Genomic DNA, 22,522 nt, shown 5'->3' on the forward strand with positions numbered 1-22,522 from the left:
AAGCTACTGCTAACAGATCTGCCTCCTCCTGCCCCTTCATGGCAGCAAAATCTATGACCTGGAAAGTCGTAGGATTTTGCCTGTGAATATCAGGGGCATAAACAGCTTGTTTTTCTGCAATAATGAGGCGATTCTGCTTGGCTCAAGAAGATCAAGCTGAGTCAAGTAAAAAAAACAGGTAAAAAGACTTCAGTGTCTCTTTAAGAACATTTCATTTGGACTGAAATGCCTCCAGTCATAAAAGGCACCTTTTAAAATTATGATAATGAGACCTATTAATTGCAAACATAAAAGACTAATACTAATTGTGTGGGTTTTAAAATAATGGCAAAAAAAGTAATCCCTCTTAATCCCTCTTCATGAAACTTTATTTGACCAAAATATACAGCACAGCATATAAATGTAACGAAATTTAAAGGGCAGTTTGCCTTTTTTTTTTTACAAAACTTAAAAATAGGTGTTAAATTAGGAGATAAAACCAGTTGCAATCTGCTTTCCTAATAGGCTGTTTCCTGGGGGCCACACTGAAGGCACTTTGGTTGTAAGGCCTCTTCCACTAATTATATTCTTGTGAGACTGATTCAGATGGGGTTGCTTTGCTTAAGGGCTTTAAAGAGAACGCTCCACAGATTTAAACATTTTCATTTTTGTATTTATTTTTCAGCATTTAAAAAAACAAAATTTTTTTTTAAAAATTTTACTGACCATTTTTGAAGCTCGGCCTGCTGTTTAAACTGATAACATTTAGTTTAAGAAAAATCTCATTTTACTGCTGCTAGGTTGTGCTTTACAGATCTCATCTAGTGTGTTTTGGGTCATTGTCCTGCTGCAGCACCCAAGATCGCTTCAGCTTGAGTTGACAAACAGATGGCCGGACATTCTACTTCAGGATTTTTTGGTAGACAGTAGAATTTATGGTTCCATCTATCACAGCAAGCCTTCCAGGTCCTGAAGCAGCAAAACAACCCCAGACCATCACACTACCACCACCATATTTTACTGTTGGCATGATGTTCTTTTGCTGAAATGCTGTGTTACTTCTACGCCAGATGTAACGGGACACGCACCTTCCAAAAAGGTCAACTTTTGTCTCGTCGGTCCACAAGGTATTTTCCCAAAAGTCTTGGCAATCATTGAGATGTTTTTTAGCAAAATTGAGACGAGCCTTAATGTTCTTTTTGCTTAAAAGTGGTTTGCGCCTTGGATATCTGCCATGCAGAACGTTTTTGCCCAGTCTCTTTCTTATGGTGAAGTCATGAACAATGACCTTAATTGAGGCAAGTGAGGCCTGCAGTTCTTTAGATGTTGTCCTGGGGTCTTTTGTGGCCTCTCGGATGAGTTTTCTCTGCGCTCTTGGGGTAATTTTGGTCGGCTGGCCACTCCTGGGAAGGTTCATCACTGTTCCATGTTTTTGCCATTTGTGGATAATGGCTCTCACTGTGGTTCGCTGGAGTCCCAAAGCTTTAGAAATGGCTTTATAACCTTTACCAGACTGATAGATCTCAATTACTTTTGTTCTCATTTGTTCCTGAATTTCTTTGGATCTTGGCATGATGTCTAGCTTTTGAGGTGCTTTTGGTCTACTTCTCTGTGTCAGATAGCTCCTATTTCAGTGATTTCTTGATTGAAACAGGTGTGGCAGTAATCAGGCCTGGGGGTGACTACAGAAATTGAACTCAGGTGTGAGTTAAATAAACCACAGTTAAGTTATTTTTTAACAAGGGGGGCAAACACTTTTTCACACAGTGCCATGTAGATTTGGAGTTTTTTTTCTCATCATTTAAAACTGCATTTTGTGTTCAATTAGGTTATCTTTGACTAATAGTTAACGGTTTTTGATGAGCAGAAACATTTAAGTATGACAAACATGCAAAAGAATAAGAAATAGTTTTTCACATCACTGTAATATTGTCTGCAGTCAACCCTACATGGTTTGTCAGATTAAATACAAAATATGGTGTACAAATAAAAGCAACAAAGCAAAATCAAGTTTTTGGGCATAACTACTGGGAAACTGTAGAAAAACAACATCAAATTTGCACTAGATGAGCGTTAAACTCTAGCAACATGCAACTTTCCACTGACTGAGGGTAGGGATTTAAATCGATCAACTTAAGCCTTTAGCTATTGGTTAACTGACCAGTAGTTAGCCACCTGATCACACGCTTCTGGGTTTGATTGGCTCAGCATTACGTCACTAGAGATCTGCATGGTGGTGGAATGTATTGCACAACATCAAAGAGCAAAGAAAATTTCTCAATCTGAAATCACTGTGAAAAAAAGAGGATCACTAGTCAGGAAAAAATACTGTAACTGTGTATGTGAGAAGTCCAAACATTGTTAGGAAGTATTCACAGACATGAGATTATGGCTGTCTAATTCCAATGTATGTGAATTACTAAGTGAGTGTCTAATAGAGATGCTCGCTCCTTGAGGGACATTCAGCAATTTGCTTAAAGTAATAGCAGTAGAGTATTGTACCACATTAGCCATCAATAAAAGCAAGTTTTTAATCAGGATGATAACATTTATTGGCCAAGTTAAAATCCAGGAATGTATAGTACAATGTGGTATCTTTCAGCATAGTAGCGGTAGAGTATTGTACTGTGTTAGCAAGAAGTTTTGAACGATGATGATACCATTTATTGGCTAACAAAGTTATTGGCTTAAATTAAGTTAGCCAATAAATGGTATAATTCTGATTCAAAACTTCTTGCTTAATAAGGTAATGGAGTCTCGAATTGCCTAGTCGCCCCAAATGACAATTTCTCACTTCTAAATCTTGTTTTAGTCAATACAAGAAGTAGAAGTGAGACATGATCACAAGATCGTGATTAGCCAATCGTAAACTTGCAAATCTATCTCCTGATTGAACAGAATTCATGGTTCTCCATGCATTCTCCTTGAAGAGAATTTCTATGGAATAGATTCCCTCCAATGTTCAATTTTGTGTGTATTTTCAATTGCTATAGGCAGCCACTATTATTTTTGTGTGAATGTTTATTGTTCATCACAAACCATCATGACATACAGGTTTAAAAAATTGTTAAACTATATCTTGTTTATAAAATGAGTGGGTATGCAATAGGTAATAAAATGCCAGGTTCATATTTGACATGAACTGTTAAAACCAAACCAGAATTAAAATGGCAACAGCAGGAGATTGAAGCAGGCATATGAACAATTGTTTTTTTTCTTAATCTTTGGCGCACTCAAAATGATATAAATTTGGTGGCTATGGCTTCTTTTGTAAGTAATACTTGCATAACTGATGGGTTCTCACCATTAGGATTTCTGATTTAATTCTGTATTACGCACACTGTGTAGAAGATAAAGTCCAAAAAACATAAGCTGTGCGGACAGGGAATGTAGGAAATTCCTGGAAATTCTCAAAGGCTGATCTGCATGAGCAAGTGCCACTTCACATGAGCAGTTGCCATCTTTCCACATTTATGTCAGACTAAACTTTTAAGAAAATTAGGGTGTATTCACTAAACATTATTACATTTTACCGGGCTGTACACAAAATACATAACCCATGTAACAAAGTTTGAGTAACTCGATTTATGCACACAAAATACGTTATGTAAATCAACTGCCTGAGAATACACCACATTGGTCCTCATTGAATTAACTTTTTCTCTTACATTTTCTCCTAGGCAATATTTTTACAGCTTATCAATAAAAATGCTGTTTGAGCTGCCAGCATGCAAGAAAATACTTACTCACCCACCTTTTCAATTGTCGAGTGCTGTAAAGTCATTTTAAACAGATGATTAGGAGAAAAAATGTAATTGAACAAGGGCCTTTGTTCCTTATGAATGGAGCTTTGATTTTTTTATAAAAAATCCACAAACATGCAAAATGACTTCTTGGGCAGCAAACTTAGGTGTAGAGTATATATATATATATATATATATATATATATATATATATATATATATATATATATATATATATATATATATATATATATATATATATATGGTTTCGTAATCAAGCTGGAAGATTGGTTACTGTGGACTGGCTGTTGACTAAAACAAATATTACAATATTTGGTGTACAGGTTGCCATCATTAATCTATTAATTTACACACCTTTAAGCAGAGCAGTTTGGAAATTTTAATACAAGGTACTATATTAGATCAAAGATGAAATAGAAAAATAACACTTTTAATCCATTTTACACATTTGCAGTGGTACATAAACAAACATTTGTTATTGAAAAAATAGATTTAAATTCCTACATTGACATGAGAGGACAATTGAGAACAGTGATGGAGGAAAAGTAAAGAATGCATTTAACTTAAAATTTGTAGCTGTATCTGCAAGGACACTGTGGATCCATATATGGAGAAAGTTCTTATAGTGTCCCTCACATAGCAAAGCACTTCACATTAAAACGCATATTTGAAGTTTTGCTATTTAAAATATGTTTGCATTTGCACATGCGGTAAATAAATAAAACAAAAAACAAAATGCTTGACTTGTTAAATAAACCAACAGACAATAATTAAGCGCTGGGACAACATATCCATTGGCAGTCATCTCATATTGCTGAGCGTATAAAGAGGCACTGCAGTGACATATAGTAGAATGCAGTAAATTATGCAGGATACCCACTTTTACATTAAATATCCTGGTTTCAGCATCAGAAACACGTCTTGTTGCTATATATTGCTGTAGACTGATATTTAGTCCTGCCCTCCCAGTGAGGCTTAGCCTAGGCTATTTATTATGGAGAATTCTCCCCTTAGAGCATTTTAGGAGACCAGAGATCTTTTCTACTGGCTTCAGAAACTCTCAGTAAATGAACAATATGCAGAGATCACCTGTCAGTACTAAAGATGTCGCTACCTGTGATAAATTTCAGATAGTAAATCAGAAGAAGGAAAGATTTTACAATGGGCAAACACTGATTAAATAATTTATAAATTAATAGTGTAATTTTGTAAAAAAAATAAGCATTTTTATTAAGTTATTTTCACCACAGTTCCTCTTTAAATCAGCCTAGCTGTTATAGTTGTTATGAGCTGCAGCACATAATAGATCTTTCGCTCTCAAATTTCATATTGGTAAGATTTGCCAGCCAATCTGGCCATTAACTGATTGACTAAGCAATGAATGTACGCTTGTACATTTTCTCTAGAGCTAGCCCTACCGTGGTGAAAGATGATTGGCTGCACAGAGTTTGGCCAATCACTACAATGTTCAACTGCAATGAGAATAAATCTGCTCCTCTCCACTCTCCATAGGGCTGACCAAGCCATGGCTACAGATCTGTACTGCTGCCACTGTTTAGACAAAGTCTATAGTCAAATGATGCTCTGCCTTTCTGACTGCAATCTACACCTGGTTTGAATACATAAGCATGTTAAACTGGTACATCCTGAGCCATGAAGCAAACTGCTATAATACATTAAGACTTACAGAAAAAAGTTCTCTCCAAGCATGTGTAAATGCAAACACACAAAAAGACAAATCAAATCAACACCATGTTATACTGTATATCCATTATTGACAATAACACTCTTCCAGATCTTTACAATTTACTTAACTACTGATCAAGTCTGTTAAAAAGGCATGTGAAGAAAATATTAAATTTCATGTTGGAAATTCATAATGTTACAATATTTTGTGGCATATGAATTAAAACAAAAACAAATAGACCAACGAAAAGGATGGATGATACTGAGCTATTTATGAACACTATTGCAGACAGATCTGAAAATATATTATATTACACAATATCATGGCATATTAATCAGATACTGTTATTTACGGTATGCAGTTTTGCTGTATAGTGTTTATAAATGCACTAGTATTCATCAATACAGCCATTATCCTCAATCTAGACAAACAGTTCGCTTTCTGACCTCAACTGAAAGTGAAGTGAATTCATTAGTTGACATGTCCAGTGATAAAATCGTGGATGGAAATTATTTTCCCTGAGCTGTAAAGGGCTCCCATTTAGACGAGAGAGATGAATAAGTCATGGTAAATCAAATGAGAAGGAAATGAACATAGAATATATCCCAAAGCAATCTGTGTACAGGCGTACATTAAACATTATTATACTGACAGTAGGCCCCATAAGTGTAAGCCATTGAAATAAGCTTTGTTTGCAGTAAGAAACTTTTTGGAGCAAGATGGGGAGGGGGTTAAATGGCAAGCCAGCCTCAGACATACACATGGGTGCATACACTCGGAAATCTCACTCATTAACATATAAAACAAAGACTCATCCAAAGATTTGGATAATAAATAAACTTGCGTTTCCTAAGAAACCTCTTGCCTTATTAGTAAGGCTGTTCCAAGCTTGGACAGGATAAAAGCAGTTTGATCAGATTGTTCAAAGAATAAGTATCATTTCTAAAGATGGAGGAAATGAAAGAGCATAAAACTACAAAGTCTTAAATTCTTAGAACGGTGATGTGAAAGATGTCTGCCAGCAGCTGTCATGGTACCGATGGTGCTTCTATTCATGCGCCTGGCATCCTGTGGAGTGGTGTGTAAGGGTAATCCATTAGACACTTGAATGGCTTGTAAACAGGGTATGTAAGGATTTCTAAGGCTGGTTGTGATTAGACCATAAGGAGTACTTAGTCTCCCTGCTAAGCTGCAGCACTGCGAGTCATCCATCATAAACAAGGACTGAAAATATCTCTTGTTAAGGACTAAAGGCCTTTCTGCCCTCTACTTTTGTTCCACTTCCCACAGCTTCGCTGATTAGTCAACTGAGTCATCAACAGTCGCCATCTGTTGCCATGACGAGCATCATCTCACTCTTGCCCATCTCCTCCAAGGCACTAGCCAAAGTGTTGAGATCACCGTCATCTTGATGTAAGGCTTCCCATAAGTCCAAGATGACCCCGGTTGGACTGGCTTTGGTGGCAAAATAGTTTAGGTATCTAGAAGTCAAAAAATGAAATATTTTACAAATTGTACATTTAAAGTATTTTCTAGCCATCACCTATAGCTATTTTCTATACAGCAGACACAACTATAGAAATAAAATATATATTTTTCAAATATTTTGAGCTTTCTGTAAAATAGACTAGATAAAATATTTCTGTAAAATAGAATAGCTAGAAAAGATTTTCAATGGAAATTACAGGCACACCATCTAGTTATTACATGTGCTACTTAATGCTTTTCTCTTTTGAAGTTCCGAAGCAAGAGACCTACAAGTAAGGCATATCTCATGTGGTTGATTCTGTATCAGGATAAGCCATGATCAAGCACAGCTTCTCTTTTCCACTGCAAGCAGCTACATTTCAGCTGTGTTTGGTTAGCAAAGGTACAGTCCATCTTTAAACAGCAAAATACCTCTCACAAGAGCAGTCTCTTAAACCCTAACCAGAATGGTCAGTCCTGAGACCTGTGTACCCAAACTGTTTGTCTCTCTTACACAAATGTCATAGAATGCACTGTGGTTTAGTATACATATAATGATGAAGACAACACAATTTGCCTGCATTCATACAGAAACGAAACCCCAAAAACACAGTAAGGCAGGTTAATCAAAAACGGTGCAAGAAGAACTGGTGAAAATGTGGTGCAAAGTGCGTGCAAAAGATCAGAATTTTTAATCTACTGCAAGCAATGGATTACCACTGGCCAAAATGTTCTGCTTAACACCAGAGGGGAGATCAGCAATAATGGAGAACACCAGTAGAAATTACTCAAATATAGATTTTCACCCAAAACCATCATAATTGATCTTGTTGGGGGAGGAAAATCTGTGGTGTTTATGTAGCTGTACGTGGAAAATCTCTATCATCATAAAGTAGAGTCCTCAGACTTGGCGACTGATAACTGGTCCTCATTTTTTAAAAATCTTGCAGGTCAAATCAGCATTTGTAAAATTAAATAATTTCCTTATTCAAATACTTATATATCGCTATAGTTATTCTCTTTGAGAAATGTTGTTTGATGTTTCTGGACAAGTGTGAAAACTAAGGAAATAAATTCTCCAATATGGCAGCTAAACAGGAGCTAAGTAAGTAACCATGCTACCATTTGAATCGAGATTGTAAACCAGTATCATGCATACATGAACTGAATCACAAATACATATTATTAGGTTGTTAATAATCAACATTATATACTATAAAACATTGGAGATGATTCACTAAGCTGTGCTGCTACAGCAGCGCAGCTTAATGACAGCAGCACAAGGTAATAATTTCCAGCGCACGCTATGCAACCATAGAGTGAGCTGCTAAATTACGCTCTGCTCCAATAGCGCTTCATTAAAGAGAACCCGAGGTGGGTTTGAAGAATATTATCTGCATACAGAGGCTGGATCTGCCTATACAGCCCAGCTTCTGTTGCTATCCCAAACCCCCCTAAGGTCCCCCTGCACTCTGCAATCCCTCATACATCACAGCCACGCTGCTGACAAACAGCTTGTCAGAGCTGGCTTTGTTTATCTCTATAGTGTCAGTCTGCTGCTCTCCCCGCCTCCTGCAGAACTCCAGTCCCCGCCTGCATCCCTTCCCTCCCTGCTGATTGGAGGGAAGGGACGGGGCAGGGACCGGAGCTATGCAGGAGGCGGGGGAGCAGCTGAGACTGACACTACAGATGTAAACAGAGCCTCACAGCACGGCTGTGATTTATGAGGGATTGCAGAGTGCAGGGGGACCTTAGGGGGGGTTTGGAATAGCAACAGAGGCTGGGCTGTATAGGCAGATCCAGCCTCTGTATGCAGATAACATTCTTTAAACACACCTCGGGTTCTCTTTAAACTTAACAGTTTTCTATGGCTGCATAACAAATTTCTATAGCTGCATAGCGTGTGCTGGAGATTATTATCTTGTGCTGCTGTCATTAAGCTGCGCTGCTTTATAGTAGCCCATTATGTACTATAAAACAAGTGTTCCATTACAATATCACTGATTGTATTGCAGGGTACGGACACATACCGATCCATGTTGAGCTTCTGGGCCAGGAGCCTCCAGTCATTTCCTCTAGCATTTGGGGCATCCAAACTATTGCAGATTTTCTGCCGGATAGTTAAGGGGATCTTAAAGGCATACGGTCCTAACTGGGTCGTCACATTGCTTCCATGATGGGAATAAAATGGATCAAATGATTTGGCATTCTGTGAAAAAACCATGAAAATGTTACGATGCATGGTTAAATGCAGTGCTCAGTTGCCTACATACCATACATACAGAACAATTAAGTAACTCAGGTCATCTGAGGGAATAGATTCAATAACGCAAAGGCTGGCTGGCATTAAACCTTACCTTCCTTTTACATATCCTTCTCCATCGATACCAATATAAAAATCAACAATTTCAGCATACTGTTTGTCTTGCCTCTGTGCTATTGAGAGACAACTGAAAAGCCAGGAAGAGCAAAACCTCACCATACAATAACTACTGTGTATACAAAAGTTATGTTATGTTACTATCAGACTCAATACATTGTAAATACGCTGGTTAAATCCCACAGAATATAGAGTTGACTGGTGTGCTCTACAATCAGTACAAGCAGCCACTGACTTGGAAGTACAGTGGCAGGAATGGAACTTGGCCTAAGCAGTTGATTGTGGCTACTTTGGCCAAGAATCAAGTGAGTTTTCAGATGTTCCTCTAGAACACAAGATCTTCAAATGACAGCAACCCCTGAGTGCATTGTTCTCCTCCTTCCCCCTACTGCAGGAACCCACCCCGCTGTGTAGGGTGCATCATCCCTCCATCCACCTTGAATTACATCCCTTCAGACAACAATTAAACATATGTACGCACCCTTAGTTAGTTATCTGTATATTTGGAAGCAAAGACCTCCTGATGGACGGTACTATTAGAGTAATTAGTATAATACTTACCTCCATATTCCAACTATCAATATCACTTCTTGCACCTTACGCTTCCTTGTAGCTTTACTCCTTAGATGAGATTATCAGTCAGCAACCCCACTCACACAGGGATACTTTTAGAGATGTCTATCTTGTATACCTTCTGACACTGCTCCCCCTCCTCACCCACTCTTTTCATGCCGTCATGTGACACATAGCCTGGTCTATGAAGCCTCATAAACATGCTCAATAGTTGTCCCCAGAAATGATCATTAACTGATTGTTCAGGTGACGAAGTACAAACTATCCCTGTACAGACAAGTTCTTTGTTATGGAAAGGGGACAAGGAATGGAAAGGTAAGCAAATGGCGCTAGATTTCCATCAAAGACTATCAAAACAAAAGCCTCTAAAGCCTGGTACACATGTACGGGGCATGTTGTCCGGCAGGGCTGGGGACTTGATCCCTCAGGTGACAACGTAGAGCTGAGGTTGTACAGATGTATCGCTAGCATGTAGGCTAGCAAAGTATTATGTTGCAAATTGCGAGGGGGGGGGGGGGGGGCGACATGGTATTGCATTAAAAATGTGTCACAGTGGGAGCGGAAATTGTGAAGAACAATGCTCTCTGACAGCATTTGGACAAATCAATATGCTGGGCTGATCGCTGGCCTCAGGGGGTGTCAGGTACCACTGCACACATGCTGGATTCTCATCAAAGGTGGTTCTTATCTGTCTCCTTGGCCAGGTTTCTTCTGGTGTGTGTACACAGCTTAATAATGAAAATAGGCCGGTATCCATAGTTTTAGAACCAGGATAAGCAAATAATCATAAACAGCCACTCCTGAAACTTTACTGTTCCCTATCTTCTGAGTATAAATTCAGATTTTTACAAATACCCATTTGTCAAACATTGATGGCAGATGTATTCTGAAACCAAATGCCAGGAAAAAATAATTTTAGTTTTGAATAGCGTGGAAAGGTTTTAGAAATTCTGGGTGGTTTATTAATCTTATTGGTTTGCTGTGTTATGCTGGGAATAGACAATGAGTTTTTTCAGCACATTTACTGGCCAATCGATTTCCATTCACTTCTAGGAGAAAATGAATTGATCAAAATCAGATCGGACCTGTCAGAAATTATCTATCGAGCCATCCATCTGCCAAAAAAACTCATGGTGTATTTCCAGCATTAGGTCTATGTTCCACCCCCACCCAGTGTCGGAAGAGTGGGGTGACGGAAAGCTACAGAGCAACATTAGCGCCCATACAGTCTATTGTTGACTCAGCTTAATTCATAGCAGATAAGACCTGCATCTTTTTAGTAGCAAAATGTTCCCAATCCTGCCAGGGTTTAATTGGTCTTTGCGTTCTGCAGATTTTATTGAGCCATGTTTTTCAAGCCAACATCTAGTTTGTCTGCAATGCTCACAGCTCCACAACAGACATGTCATTTCCACAAACTATAATTGCCAGCCATTCAAATTCTTTCTGCCGCTAGACTAAACCTCAATAATTAATTCTTCCTGCTCATCATTACATCCAAACATCATTAAATACCTATAGAAGCAATAGTCATGAAAGAAGCATCACATTTTGTGTAGCTGAGCATAATGAAACTGGCAAGTATGCAAACTTAATAAAAACGGGAAATCGTGACTTTCTGTACTGAAAGCTTCACAACGGAATATGCATATGTGTAATTTAAGAATAAGGCTTGGCTGTTTATTTTTATGTGCATCACCAGTAATTGTCTAAAATGACTTTGTTTCTTATTTTGTTCAAACATGAACTTTACATTTTCCAATAAAAACCAAGTAGGATAGAGTTACAAGGATGCAAAATGTAATTTCTGAATAATCTCTCTCGCAATAAGAGGAAGACATTATTCCCATAATTCTCCTTGCTGTGCTTCCTATTAGTGTTCAAATTCGGAAATACACTGAACACCTCCTTTCTGCACCCAAGCTAGTGGACAGGGTCACAGGGAGGTTATTCATGTGCGGTCAACACCGCTCTTCACATGACTCCAATGCGAGGAAGCATCAGAGTCAAGTGAAGTGGGACATGGGCTGCAACCCCGTAACCCTGTCCACTAGCTTGGGTGCTGAAGCGCTGAGTTCCGCATAATTCGGGTTTACAAATGCAAGATCCCAAATCTGAACACCAACACTACCTCCTATTCAGCAGAAAAGTAGATGGAAATTGGGCAGAGATAAGAACTTTATTTGTTCATTCAATTTTTTGGATGTACTATTAGGCTACATGCCAGTGAAGAGCGAGTCAATTGAGCTTTGTACAAACGCTCAAAGGTGATCAGCCAAACGGTAAGTCAGGGCTGCCTCTGCTGAGAATCTAGTTTGTATAGTGGCCCGACCCTCCTGTTGAGAGGTATGGATTGTTGGATCATATCGTCCGGGCACTGCTCTACTCCTTGCTCTTCTACTTCCGCTTAAAGTGTAACTGTTGGGCATAAAATCAAAAATCAATTCTTTATTTTTATCTGGTAAACAAGTAATAAGAATGCTAACCAGGCAATCCAAAAGTTAAAATCACTATTACTTTTCTTGTTGATAAATGATCATTCCCCAGTTTACCTGACTCTTATTTGGTACGTTGCCACACAAAGTATGTTGCAGAGCATGCCGTGCAACTTCCTTTTTGCGGCAACGTACCAAATAAGAGTCAGGTAAACTGGGGAATGATAAGTTATAAACAAGTAATAGAGATTTTAACTTTTGGATTGCCTGATTATACAATAATACAATACAATAACATTTGTAAAGCGCTTTTCTCCCATAGGACTCAAAGCGCATAGTTGTGACTCAGATCAATACAGGGTTGCAGGCTAGGTTGTGTTACAGAGGAGATAGTCAGATGTTCATGAATGCCAGACTGAAGAGGTGGGTTTTCAGTTTAGACTTAAATGCTTCCAGGGGTGGAGCTGTCCTGATTGGGTGTGGCAAGGAGTTCCAAAGTGTCGGGGCAGCATGACAAAAGGCTCTGTCTCCAAAGGTTTTGAGGTGGACTCTGGGGGTGACCAAGGTGTTACGTCCTTTTGATCTAAGATTGTGGGGCGTGTGATGCAGTTGCAACAAGTCCTTCAGGTATCCAGGGCTCAGATTGTGCAAGGATTTGAATGTCAGTAAGCCAATCTTAAACAAAATTCTCCATTTTATCGGTAGCCAGTAGAGTGAACACAGGGTTGGTGTTATGTAGCAATGGCGAGGTTGGCTCGTTAACAGCCTTGCGGCGGCATTCTGTACTAATTGCAGGCGGCGTAGGTCTTTCTTATGCAGGCCTGTGTAGAGGACGTTGCAGTAGTCCAACCTTGATGTGATGAAGGCATGAACTAGGGTTGGAAGATCCTCTGAAGGAATGAGGCGTTTAATCCTTGCAATATTCCTTAGGTGAAAGAAGGAATGTTTCACAACAGCTGAGATTTGATTCCTGAAGCTTAATTTCCCATCAGTCAGTACTCCCAGGCTGCACACACAGTCTGAGTTGTTCAGGTCTGAGCTCCCTATCCTTAGTGGTGTTGGTTGAGACTGGGGCTGCTTTGCTGTTGGGCCCTGACCCTTGATAAGAAGAACCTCAGTTTTGTCAGCATTAAGTTTTAGCAAGTTATTATTCATCTATTCCTGAAGTTCAGCTAAACATGCGTTTATTTGTGGAGTAGGGTCTGTGACGCCAGGTTTGATTAGCATCCTTATTACTTGTTTACCAGATAAAAATAAAGAATTGATTTTTTTTTTTATGTGCGGCAGTTACACTTTAAGGGTACCTGAAGTGACTGTACTCTTATTTTTTTTTATCACTGTAAGGTTTAAAAATCCAAGGCTGTAAATAACACTTTCTTTGCAGGCTTAGTGTATACACCTAGATGGTTCTTCTGCGTGAGTACATGCTAATGTGTCACCAAGAGATCTGGAGTGCCAAATCATCTCAGCGGAGTTCAAATCATCCACATTACTCTCCACTTACCCCCTCCCATGCTGGTTTCCTCCGCACCCGCCAAAGCAACAGAAAGCATCATGCAATGCATCTGTAGAGAACACAACCTTGAACTGTTGCCTGAGGGATCAAGTCCTGATTGCTTCAGGCGACAATAATAGTGGGTGTGTATGCACCTTTATAACTACCGTATTTTTCGGACCATAAGACGCTCCGGACCATAAGACGCACCTAGGTTTAGAGGACAAAAACCAGGGAAAAAAAAAACGAAACTTGCTGTGTCCATGGTTCAGGGGCATCTTGTGGATCTTCTCTCCTCCTCAATTAATATGTCACCCTTGTACCTCTTGTGTCCCCTTTATGATCTCCACTTCCCTGTGTCCTCTTAAATGCTCCCCTATTCTCTTTGGTGCCCCCTGTGTTCTCTAAAGTGCCCCCTGGGTGTTCTAAAGTGTCCCCGTGTGCTCTTAGGTGCCCCTGTGTGCTGTTAGATGCCCCTGTGTCATTTAAAAAGCCCACTGTGTGCTCTTAGGTCCCCTTGTGTCATTTAAAGTGCCCCTGTGTGCTGTTAGGTGCCTCTGTGCCATTTAAAGTACCCTGTGTGCTGTTAGGTGCCCCTGTGCCATTTAAAGTACCCCGTGTGCTATTAGGTGCCCCTGTGCCATTTAAAGTGCCCCCTGTGTGCAAATAGGTGACCCCTGATTTTTTTTAGATGCCCCCTGTACTGGTCTGTCCATCCCCCTCTTACTCCTGTCTTCTTTCCCCATCTCTCTAAATGCATCCACGGGGAGTGTGCAGGATCGTAATGCCCCCCCCCCCCCTCGTGTCCCCACAACTTCCCTGCCCTTCTAGGCCTGTCTGCCCCGCCTCCTCTATGTCCATCTCTGTACCTGGGAAGTGTGCAGGAACGTAATGTACCCCCCTTCATGTCCCAGCAGCTGTTCGTCCTTATAAGCCTGTCTGCCCCGTCCTCTGCTATGTCCATCTCTGTAGCTGGGAAGTGTGCAGGATCGTAATGTACCCCCTTCGTGTCCCCGCGGCTGTCCGTCCTTACAAGCTCCTCTGCCCCGCCTCCTCTGCCCCGTCCTCTTCTTTGCCCGTGGGGAGAGTAGTCTGTGGCTTACCGATGCACGCCACTACAGTGCAGAGATATAGAGCGGTAATCCTTCTGGGAAGCCGCTGCGGGGTCCGTGCACGTTGCCGAATGTCTATCTCCCTTCACTTCCGCATTGATGACGTAAGCGGAAGTGAAGAGAGATAAACATTCAGCAACGTGCACGGACCCCGCAGCGGCTTCCCAGAAGGATTACCGCTCGATATCTCTGCACTGTAGTGGCGTGCATCGGTAAGCCACAGACTACTCTCCCCACGGGCAAAGAAGAGGACGGGGCAGAGGAGGCGGGGCAGAGGAGCTTGTAAGGACGGACAGCGGCGGGGACACAAAGGTTGTACATTACGATCCTGCACACTTCCCAGCTACAGAGATGGATATAGCAGAGGACCGGGCAGAGGAGGCGGGGCAGTTCTGGGGACATGAAGGGGTGGGCATAACGATCCTTCACACTCCCCACGGACACCTTACAGAGACGGGGAAATAACAGGACAGCTGCAGGGCCACGGGCCACATTACTGCTTCAAGTCCTAGAGGGGGACACCTGGCGCCAGGCTGCATTCGGACCATAAGACGCAGGCACTTTTTACCCCCATATTTGGGGGAGAAAAAGTGCGTCTTATGGTCCGAAAAATACGGTAATTCTATGTGACTGAGAAAAACAGATCTGAGAGCAGGAAGCAAATCACAAGATCAGTAGGTCAGAATCTGTATTCATGGGAGCTAAATAATAAAAACTTCTATGTCATCTGAGACAGCAAAAAGTTTAAACTAGGATTTGCAGAGGAATGCAATCGAAATCTGAACCTACTTGGGGATTTCTTGAGCCCCCCGTAGCCTGCAAGGTCCCTCGGCATCCTCTGGGACCCATTCGTGGTCCTGATGGTGCGCAACTGCTCATGCCATGTAAGCGTTCTGAGCAAACACAGTTATTGAAAGACTGAACCGTACATGCACAGGATGCAATGCCCCAGACAGGTTGGCGTCTTTGGCGCAGACGTGCACCCACACTGCGCGCCCCCACTTCACCTGGAGCGCCCTGTGCAGTATGCTCCAGATGACGTGGGCTGGTGCAGTGCGGGCCCGTGACTGTACATGCACACAAGATGCCGACCAGGTGGGGCATCTGCGATACTTCAGAGCCTGACAGCAGGACAGGAAGTGCAGCAAGATGCAGAGTGATCACTAGGGGCTGGAAGAAGCCCTAGGTAAGTAAAGCTAGTTTATTTACTTTGTCTTGTATGCACTTTAAATATGTTAAAAACACCTTGAAGAGGAACTGCAGTGAAAATAACATAATAAATAAAATTGCTTAGTGTTTTACAATATTCATTTATCATATTTTTAGTCTGTGTTTGCCAATTGTAAAATCTTTTCTCACCCTGATTTACATTCTGAAATGTATCACAGGTGGTGACATCTTTAGCCTGCCAGGTGATGTCTGCTGAAGGATATACTGCTTGCTTGGCAGTTGGAAACAGCTCTTCTTTCCCACAATGCAATGAGGCTTACAGACCGCAAACAGTCAGGACCACGGCCATGACATCACACTGTGGGAGGGGTTTCACCACAATATCAGCCAAACGGACCCCCCCTAAAGATCTATTTTTGAAAAGGAAAAGATTTCTCATGGGAAAAGAGCTATCAGCTACTGCTTGGGACCAACTTAAATCCTGGGTGAAAGTTACTCTTTAAAGGGGTTCTTTCGCGAAAAAAGTAGGCAGTTAAAAAATGTGACAGATGACAGATTTTGGGCCAGTCAATCTTTTTAAGGGGGATTCTCAGGGCTTTCTTTGTTTTCAACAGCATTTCCTGAACAACAGTTGCAAAATCTAACTGACATAATAGTGTGCAAGTGATTAGGGAGGCTGGCTGGTATCTTGCTATTTTGGCAGTTAAACTGCTGGTTCAGGAAATGCTGTTGAAAACAAAGAAAGCCCTGAGAATCCCCCTTAAAAAGATGGACTGCCCAAAACCTGTCATCTGTCACATTTTTTAACTGCCTACTTTTTTCGCGAAAGAACCCCTTTAAGGGCCTGTACACACTGCTGCGCTTGCGTTGCGTTTTTAAAAACGCATGCGTTTTTAAAAACGCAAGGTCTTTTGAAAAAGAATGAAAATCGTGATGACTTGTACACACTGGTGCGATGCGTTTTTAAAAAAAACGCAAACGCAGTGCCTGCTGCGCTTTTTTAAGCGCAGCGCATGAAAAACGCATTAAAAACGCATGCGCTTGCGTTTTTCAGAAGTCAGTATCCCAGAAGACTCTGCAATGTCCTGATTCCTGTTGAAATGTAAACTAGAAAAAAAACAAAGGATTCTTTAGCCAGTCAGCAATTACAAGAAAAACGCAAACGCACAAAAAACGCAGGCAAAAGCGCATGCGTTTTTAAAACTACAGGCACTTTAAAAACGCATGCGCTTGCGTTTTTGCCTGCGTTTTTCAGTGTGTACAGGCCCTTAAGAGTATTATCGTAAGAGAACAGAGGCGCCAGCAGGATAAAAGGTAATAAAAATTTTAAAATTTGCTGGGAGGCAGTGGTGGACTTACCTCCGGAAAGCAGACTCAAAATACTGTCTGAATTAAACAAATACATTTATTATTGGTACCCCAAAAGATGCAACGCGTTTCGCAGGCACAGCCCGCTTCATCAGGCAATAAGATAGGGGACAAACAGTAGCTCGTCAGTAGCACGAATTGCGCCTCTTGTGCCTGCGAAACGCGTTGCATCTTTTGGGGTACCAATAATAAATTTATTTGTTTAATTCAGACAGTATTTTGAGTCTGCTTTCCGGAGGTAAGTCCACCACTGCCTCCCAGCAAATTTTAAAATTTTTATTACCTTTTATCCTGCTGGCGCCTCTGTTCTCTTACGATAATACTGTGTCCACCCCTGGTGGAGGGGTGACCTACCCCTACTTTCCTGATCTACAGAGAGCGACATCTTAATCCTGAGTGAGGACAGGTCTAATCTCCTCACCTGCATCTACAGTGGTTGCCTAAGAGGTAACCCATGTTTGTGAGTATATTCATCTCACACTTACATTTATCCACGGTTTCCAATACATACTACACTATATTGGGCTCTCGGTGTTTCTTTTTTATCCCTTTAAAGAGTAGGTGAATTTTTAATGTATATATGCAAAAAATCAATTAAACATACAGTATAGAAAAAAGATTAGGTACAATAATTAGTCCATACCTCTTCCAGCATAGTGTGCACCTGGAAAATCTGTCCCTCTCCCTCCACCTGTCTTACACAGATTTTGCATGTTAACTCTGTGGAAGCCAGACTGTGCCTCTCCAGAGTAAATGTACAATGCAATGCTCGCTGGCTTCCACTCCAGATGTGATAAAACGGAATCTCCTGAAATGTAAAACATACAGCTGTACTTAGAGAACCAAGGTGAAATTAAAACACTAACATTATCTCAGATTGACAGAAATAAGCAAACAATAATTCAAGTCATTACCTTAGGTCCCTCTAGAGTCTAGACCCAGCAGCATAATTGTATCTTTACAGCACAATACCAGTGCTGGTGATCATTTAAGCAGCTTAAAATTTGTTGTAATATGGATATAAAACAAGTTCATGAACAAATTATCAACCAGAGCTGTGGAGTCTGAGTAATTTTGGGTACCTGTAGTCGGAGGTTTCATACACTGAAGAGTCAGAGTTGGATGGTTTTTCTACTAAATCCACAGCCCTGCTAAGTATTAGACTAAGGAGTTGGAGTTGAGGAGTCTGAGCAATTTTGGGAACCTGGAGTCGGTGGTTTCATAAACTGAGGAGTCCGAGTCGAATGATTTTTGTACCAACTCCACAGCCCTGGGTACAACCAGTGCCTCCACTCTTAGGACTGAGTTTGGCATATATGTGTGAAAATATGATGGTTTAATATGCCTCATGACACATATCTAAGAACTAAAAATGTACATGGGTACAAAAGACCTTTACAGGCCAACAAAATTTCAGAAAGTCAGATAAAAAAAATTAGCAAAGGGAATTTATGTATGTAATAGAGATTCGCTATGTTGTTTTCATAGACAAAGAAAGAGTAAATGAAAATGATGGGAAAATAAGTGAAAATGGAAGAGAAAGGAGATAAGAAAAATATGGTGGAGAAGAGATTGTGGGGGGAAAAAAAGGAAGTAATAGGTGATGAAGAGCAAAGGAGATACATTTAAGAAAGAAAAAAAAAAAAGGAGAGTGGCGAGGAAAATGCATAGAGAGTAAGATGGAAAGAAGAGGAGGAAGATTCCTCAAGGATTTAGAAGAAAAGAGATGGAAAGGAGGATGTGTCATAGTCAGTATTCTCTTTATATCAGATGCAGTAAAAGTCAGGAAGGAAAAAGCAAAGAGGTGAGTGGGAAAAGCAAGAGGAGAGTAGGGAAAAGCAAGAGGAGAGTGGGGAAAGCAAGAGGCGAGTGGGAAAAGCAAGAGGCGAGTGGGAAAAGCAAGAGGCGAGTGGGAAAAGCAAGAGGAGAGTGGGAAAAGCAAGAGGCGAGTGGGAAAAGCAAGAGGCGAGTGGGAAAAGCAAGAGGCGAGTGGGAAAAGCAAGAGGCGAGTGGGAAAAGCAAGAGGAGAGTGGGAAAAGCAAGAGGAGAGTGGGAAAAGCAAGAGGAGAGTGGGAAAAGCAAGAGGAGAGTGGGAAAAGCAAGAGGCGAGTGGGAAAAGCAAGAGGCGAGTGGGAAAAGCAAGAGGCGAGTGGGAAAAGCAAGAGGCGAGTGGGAAAAGCAAGAGGCGAGTGGGAAAAGCAAGAGGCGAGTGGGAAAAGCAAGAGGAGAGTGGGAAAAGCAAGAGGAGAGTGGGAAAAGCAAGAGGCGAATGGGAAAAGCAAGAGGCGAATGGGAAAAGCAAGAGGCGAGTGGGAAAAGCAAGAGGCGAGTGGGAAAAGCAAGAGGAGAGTGGGAAAAGCAAGAGGAGAGTGGGAAAAGCAAGAGGCGAGTGGGAAAAGCAAGAGGCGAGTGGGAAAAGCAAGAGGCGAGTGGGAAAAGCAGAAGGCGAGTGGGAAAAGCAAGAGGCGAATGGGAAAAGCAAGAGGAGAGTGGGAAAAGCAGAAGGTGAGTGGGAAAAGCAAGAGGAGAGTGGGGAAAGCAAGAGGAGAGTGGGGAAAGCAAGAGGAGAGTGGGGAAAGCAAGAGGAGAGTGGGGAAAGCAAGTGGAGAGTGGGTAAGGAAAGAGGAGAGTGGGAAAGGAAAGAGGAGAGTGGGAAAGGAAAGAGGAGAGTGGGAAAGGAAAGAGGAGAGTGGGAAAGGAAAGAGGAAGCAAGAAAGGAAAGAGGAAGCAAGAAAGGAAAGAGGAAGTGAGAAAGTAAAGGGGAGAGGGGGGAATAACAGAGGAAAGAGGCAAGGAAAGGAGAGAGAATGAAAAAAGAGAAAAAAGATAGGAATGTGGAAAAGAAGAAAAGGCTGGAAAGGCAAAGCAGGAACTGGAAGGAGGAAGGTGAAGAAAAAAGTTGGGTATTGAAAATTAATGGGTGCATCTCTACCAACAGTCAAACAATATTAAGAAAATATAACAATGTTTTGTATAGAACAGCATGATGTAAGTGATAGTTGGGGGAAAAAAAGGAAAGGGAGTGGGGGGGGGGGGGGGGGGGAGGATAAGGAAGAAAAAGGAGAGTGGGTGTGGGGGGTATGGAGACTGTGTGATGCAGATACTATGTAAAGAGGCGGTGGCATGCTACAAATGGGAGGAAGTGGAGGACACCCACTGACCTGGAATTTGGCCAGTAATTTGCTTCTCCACAGTGAATGTGGAATATCGTGAATGGAGAGGCGCAAGTTGTGGTAGCTGTCTTTAAACATCAGGGGCTTTGGTTCTTCTATAAGATAGCCTCCTAAAGTCTTCTCCAGCTCTAGAACTTCCTGCACAAAAAAAAGGAGATCAAAATTGAATTCATTATATCACTTCATTGACACTGTGGCCTAATTTATATGAAAATGGTCCAATTCACTTTTTCTACTAAATTTTCTCCTAGGAGATAATTTTTCATTTTCTGTTTAAAATAATGTCTCAGCACTCTGTAATTGAAAAAATAATAAAAAAGTAGGTGAAAAGGTACGGTCAAATTATTTGTGTTTTTTGCTTGCTGGTGGCTTAAAAGGCTTTGTGAAAATATCACCTAGTAGAAAACTTAGGAGAAAAAAATTAATTGGATTGGGCCAAAATCATTGAAATTGTATAAATGAAGGTATTTCAAAATAGTTTAAATATAATCATTCATTAACTCGAATAAGAGCTTAACATTATTTTTATTATCGATTTCCAATTCAACTTCCAGTTCAAATGATATTCAACTATTCAGGATAAAAAAACTATAGCGATACTATTTTCAATAGGTATGGCTCTGCCCCCTCTCTGATAAGATGATGTCAGATCTGTGTTTTTCTGGTAGTCCTAGCTCTCATCCACTGACGCTGGGACACAATAATTATAAACCACAGGCCAACACAAGTAACACAAACAGCACAGCATTTCTACACAGGAAAGGCCATGTCCTTCATTCTCAAATGTCTCCCCAATACAGCTGTCAGACCTTCTCTTTTCTTTTTGATTATTCCTCTCAGCTGCTGATGAAGAGTGATAGGCAATCATTACAGTAAGGAGAAAAGACAGTCTGACAACTAAAGAGGATGGTGTCCAGATGGATGAAGCAGCTCTTTAAAAAGAAGTAAATATCACAGTGATGTTTTACCAGTGAATTTTTCCTATTTTTTGCTCCTCTGAGACACTTTGCAAACTGCACAGGCTATTGGGCTGAGAGCCATCTTGGGTTAGGGTACCCAGGCTTTTTAATTCATGAAAGGTGGAAACCTTAAAGGGACTCCGAGCAGTGCAGAAACTATGGAAAGATGCATATCATTTTAAAGCTCTCTTTCTCCTCTTTCCAATGATATATAAACCGCCGCCGTACGCCTTTTAGTTTTTGCTATTTTCGCGATTGAAATTGCTGCGGCCGCAATTTCATTGGCGAAAATAGAGAAAACTAAAAGGTGTAGGGCAACGATTTAGGTGTCGCCAGAAAGAGGAGAAAGAGAGCTTTAAAATGATATCCATCTTTCTATAGTTACTTGTATTACACAGAACGACACTTTCCCCAGTGTCAGCAGCTCCATTCAGCAGAATGGAGCTGCTGACTTTAGGAAAAAGTCACCCTGTGTAATACAAGTAGCTATGGAAAGATGGATATCATTTTAAAGCTCTCTTTCTCCTCTTTCTGGCGACACCTAAATCGTCACACTACGCCTTTTATTTTTCTCTATTTTCGCGATTGAAATCGCAGCCGCGGCAATTTCGCGAAAATAGCGAAAACTAAAAGGCGTGCGGCGGCGGTTTATATATCATTGGAAAAAGGAGAAAGAGAGCTTTAAAACGATATGCATCTTTCCATAGTTTCTGCACTGCTCGGAGTCTCTTTAAACTAAACTCAAGCTAAAAGCAATTTGGATTTTTTTTTAATATATATATATATATATATATATATATATATATATATATATATATATATATATATATACCGTATATTCCGGCGTATAAGACGACTGGGCGTATAAGACGACCACCCAACTTTTCCAGTTTAAATATAGAGTTTGGGCTATACTCGCCGTATAAGACTACCCCTCTTCCAACGCACACCAAATTAAAA

At 40.9% G+C, this 22,522-nt stretch overlaps 1 protein-coding gene across 3 annotated transcripts in view; it reads right to left on the minus strand.

Moving 5' to 3' along the window:
- Nucleotides 1-4,152: 4,152 nt before the first annotated feature.
- Nucleotides 4,153-22,522, minus strand: part of UNC5B (unc-5 netrin receptor B) — a 267,170-nt gene continuing 248,800 nt past the window's right edge. For all 3 annotated transcript variants that reach the window (XM_068258272.1, XM_068258271.1, XM_068258273.1), the window contains 4 exons: nucleotides 20,592-20,741; nucleotides 18,074-18,238; nucleotides 8,928-9,106; nucleotides 4,153-6,911 (listed from right to left, as the gene is read on the minus strand). In XM_068258272.1, coding sequence (XP_068114373.1) covers nucleotides 6,746-6,911; nucleotides 8,928-9,106; nucleotides 18,074-18,238; nucleotides 20,592-20,741 — 660 coding nt within the window. In that variant the 3' untranslated portion in view covers nucleotides 4,153-6,745. The remainder of the gene's footprint in view (nucleotides 6,912-8,927; nucleotides 9,107-18,073; nucleotides 18,239-20,591; nucleotides 20,742-22,522) is intronic.

This window comes from Hyperolius riggenbachi, chromosome 10, assembly GCF_040937935.1.
Source record: "Hyperolius riggenbachi isolate aHypRig1 chromosome 10, aHypRig1.pri, whole genome shotgun sequence".
NCBI classification, from domain to species: domain Eukaryota; kingdom Metazoa; phylum Chordata; class Amphibia; order Anura; family Hyperoliidae; genus Hyperolius; species Hyperolius riggenbachi.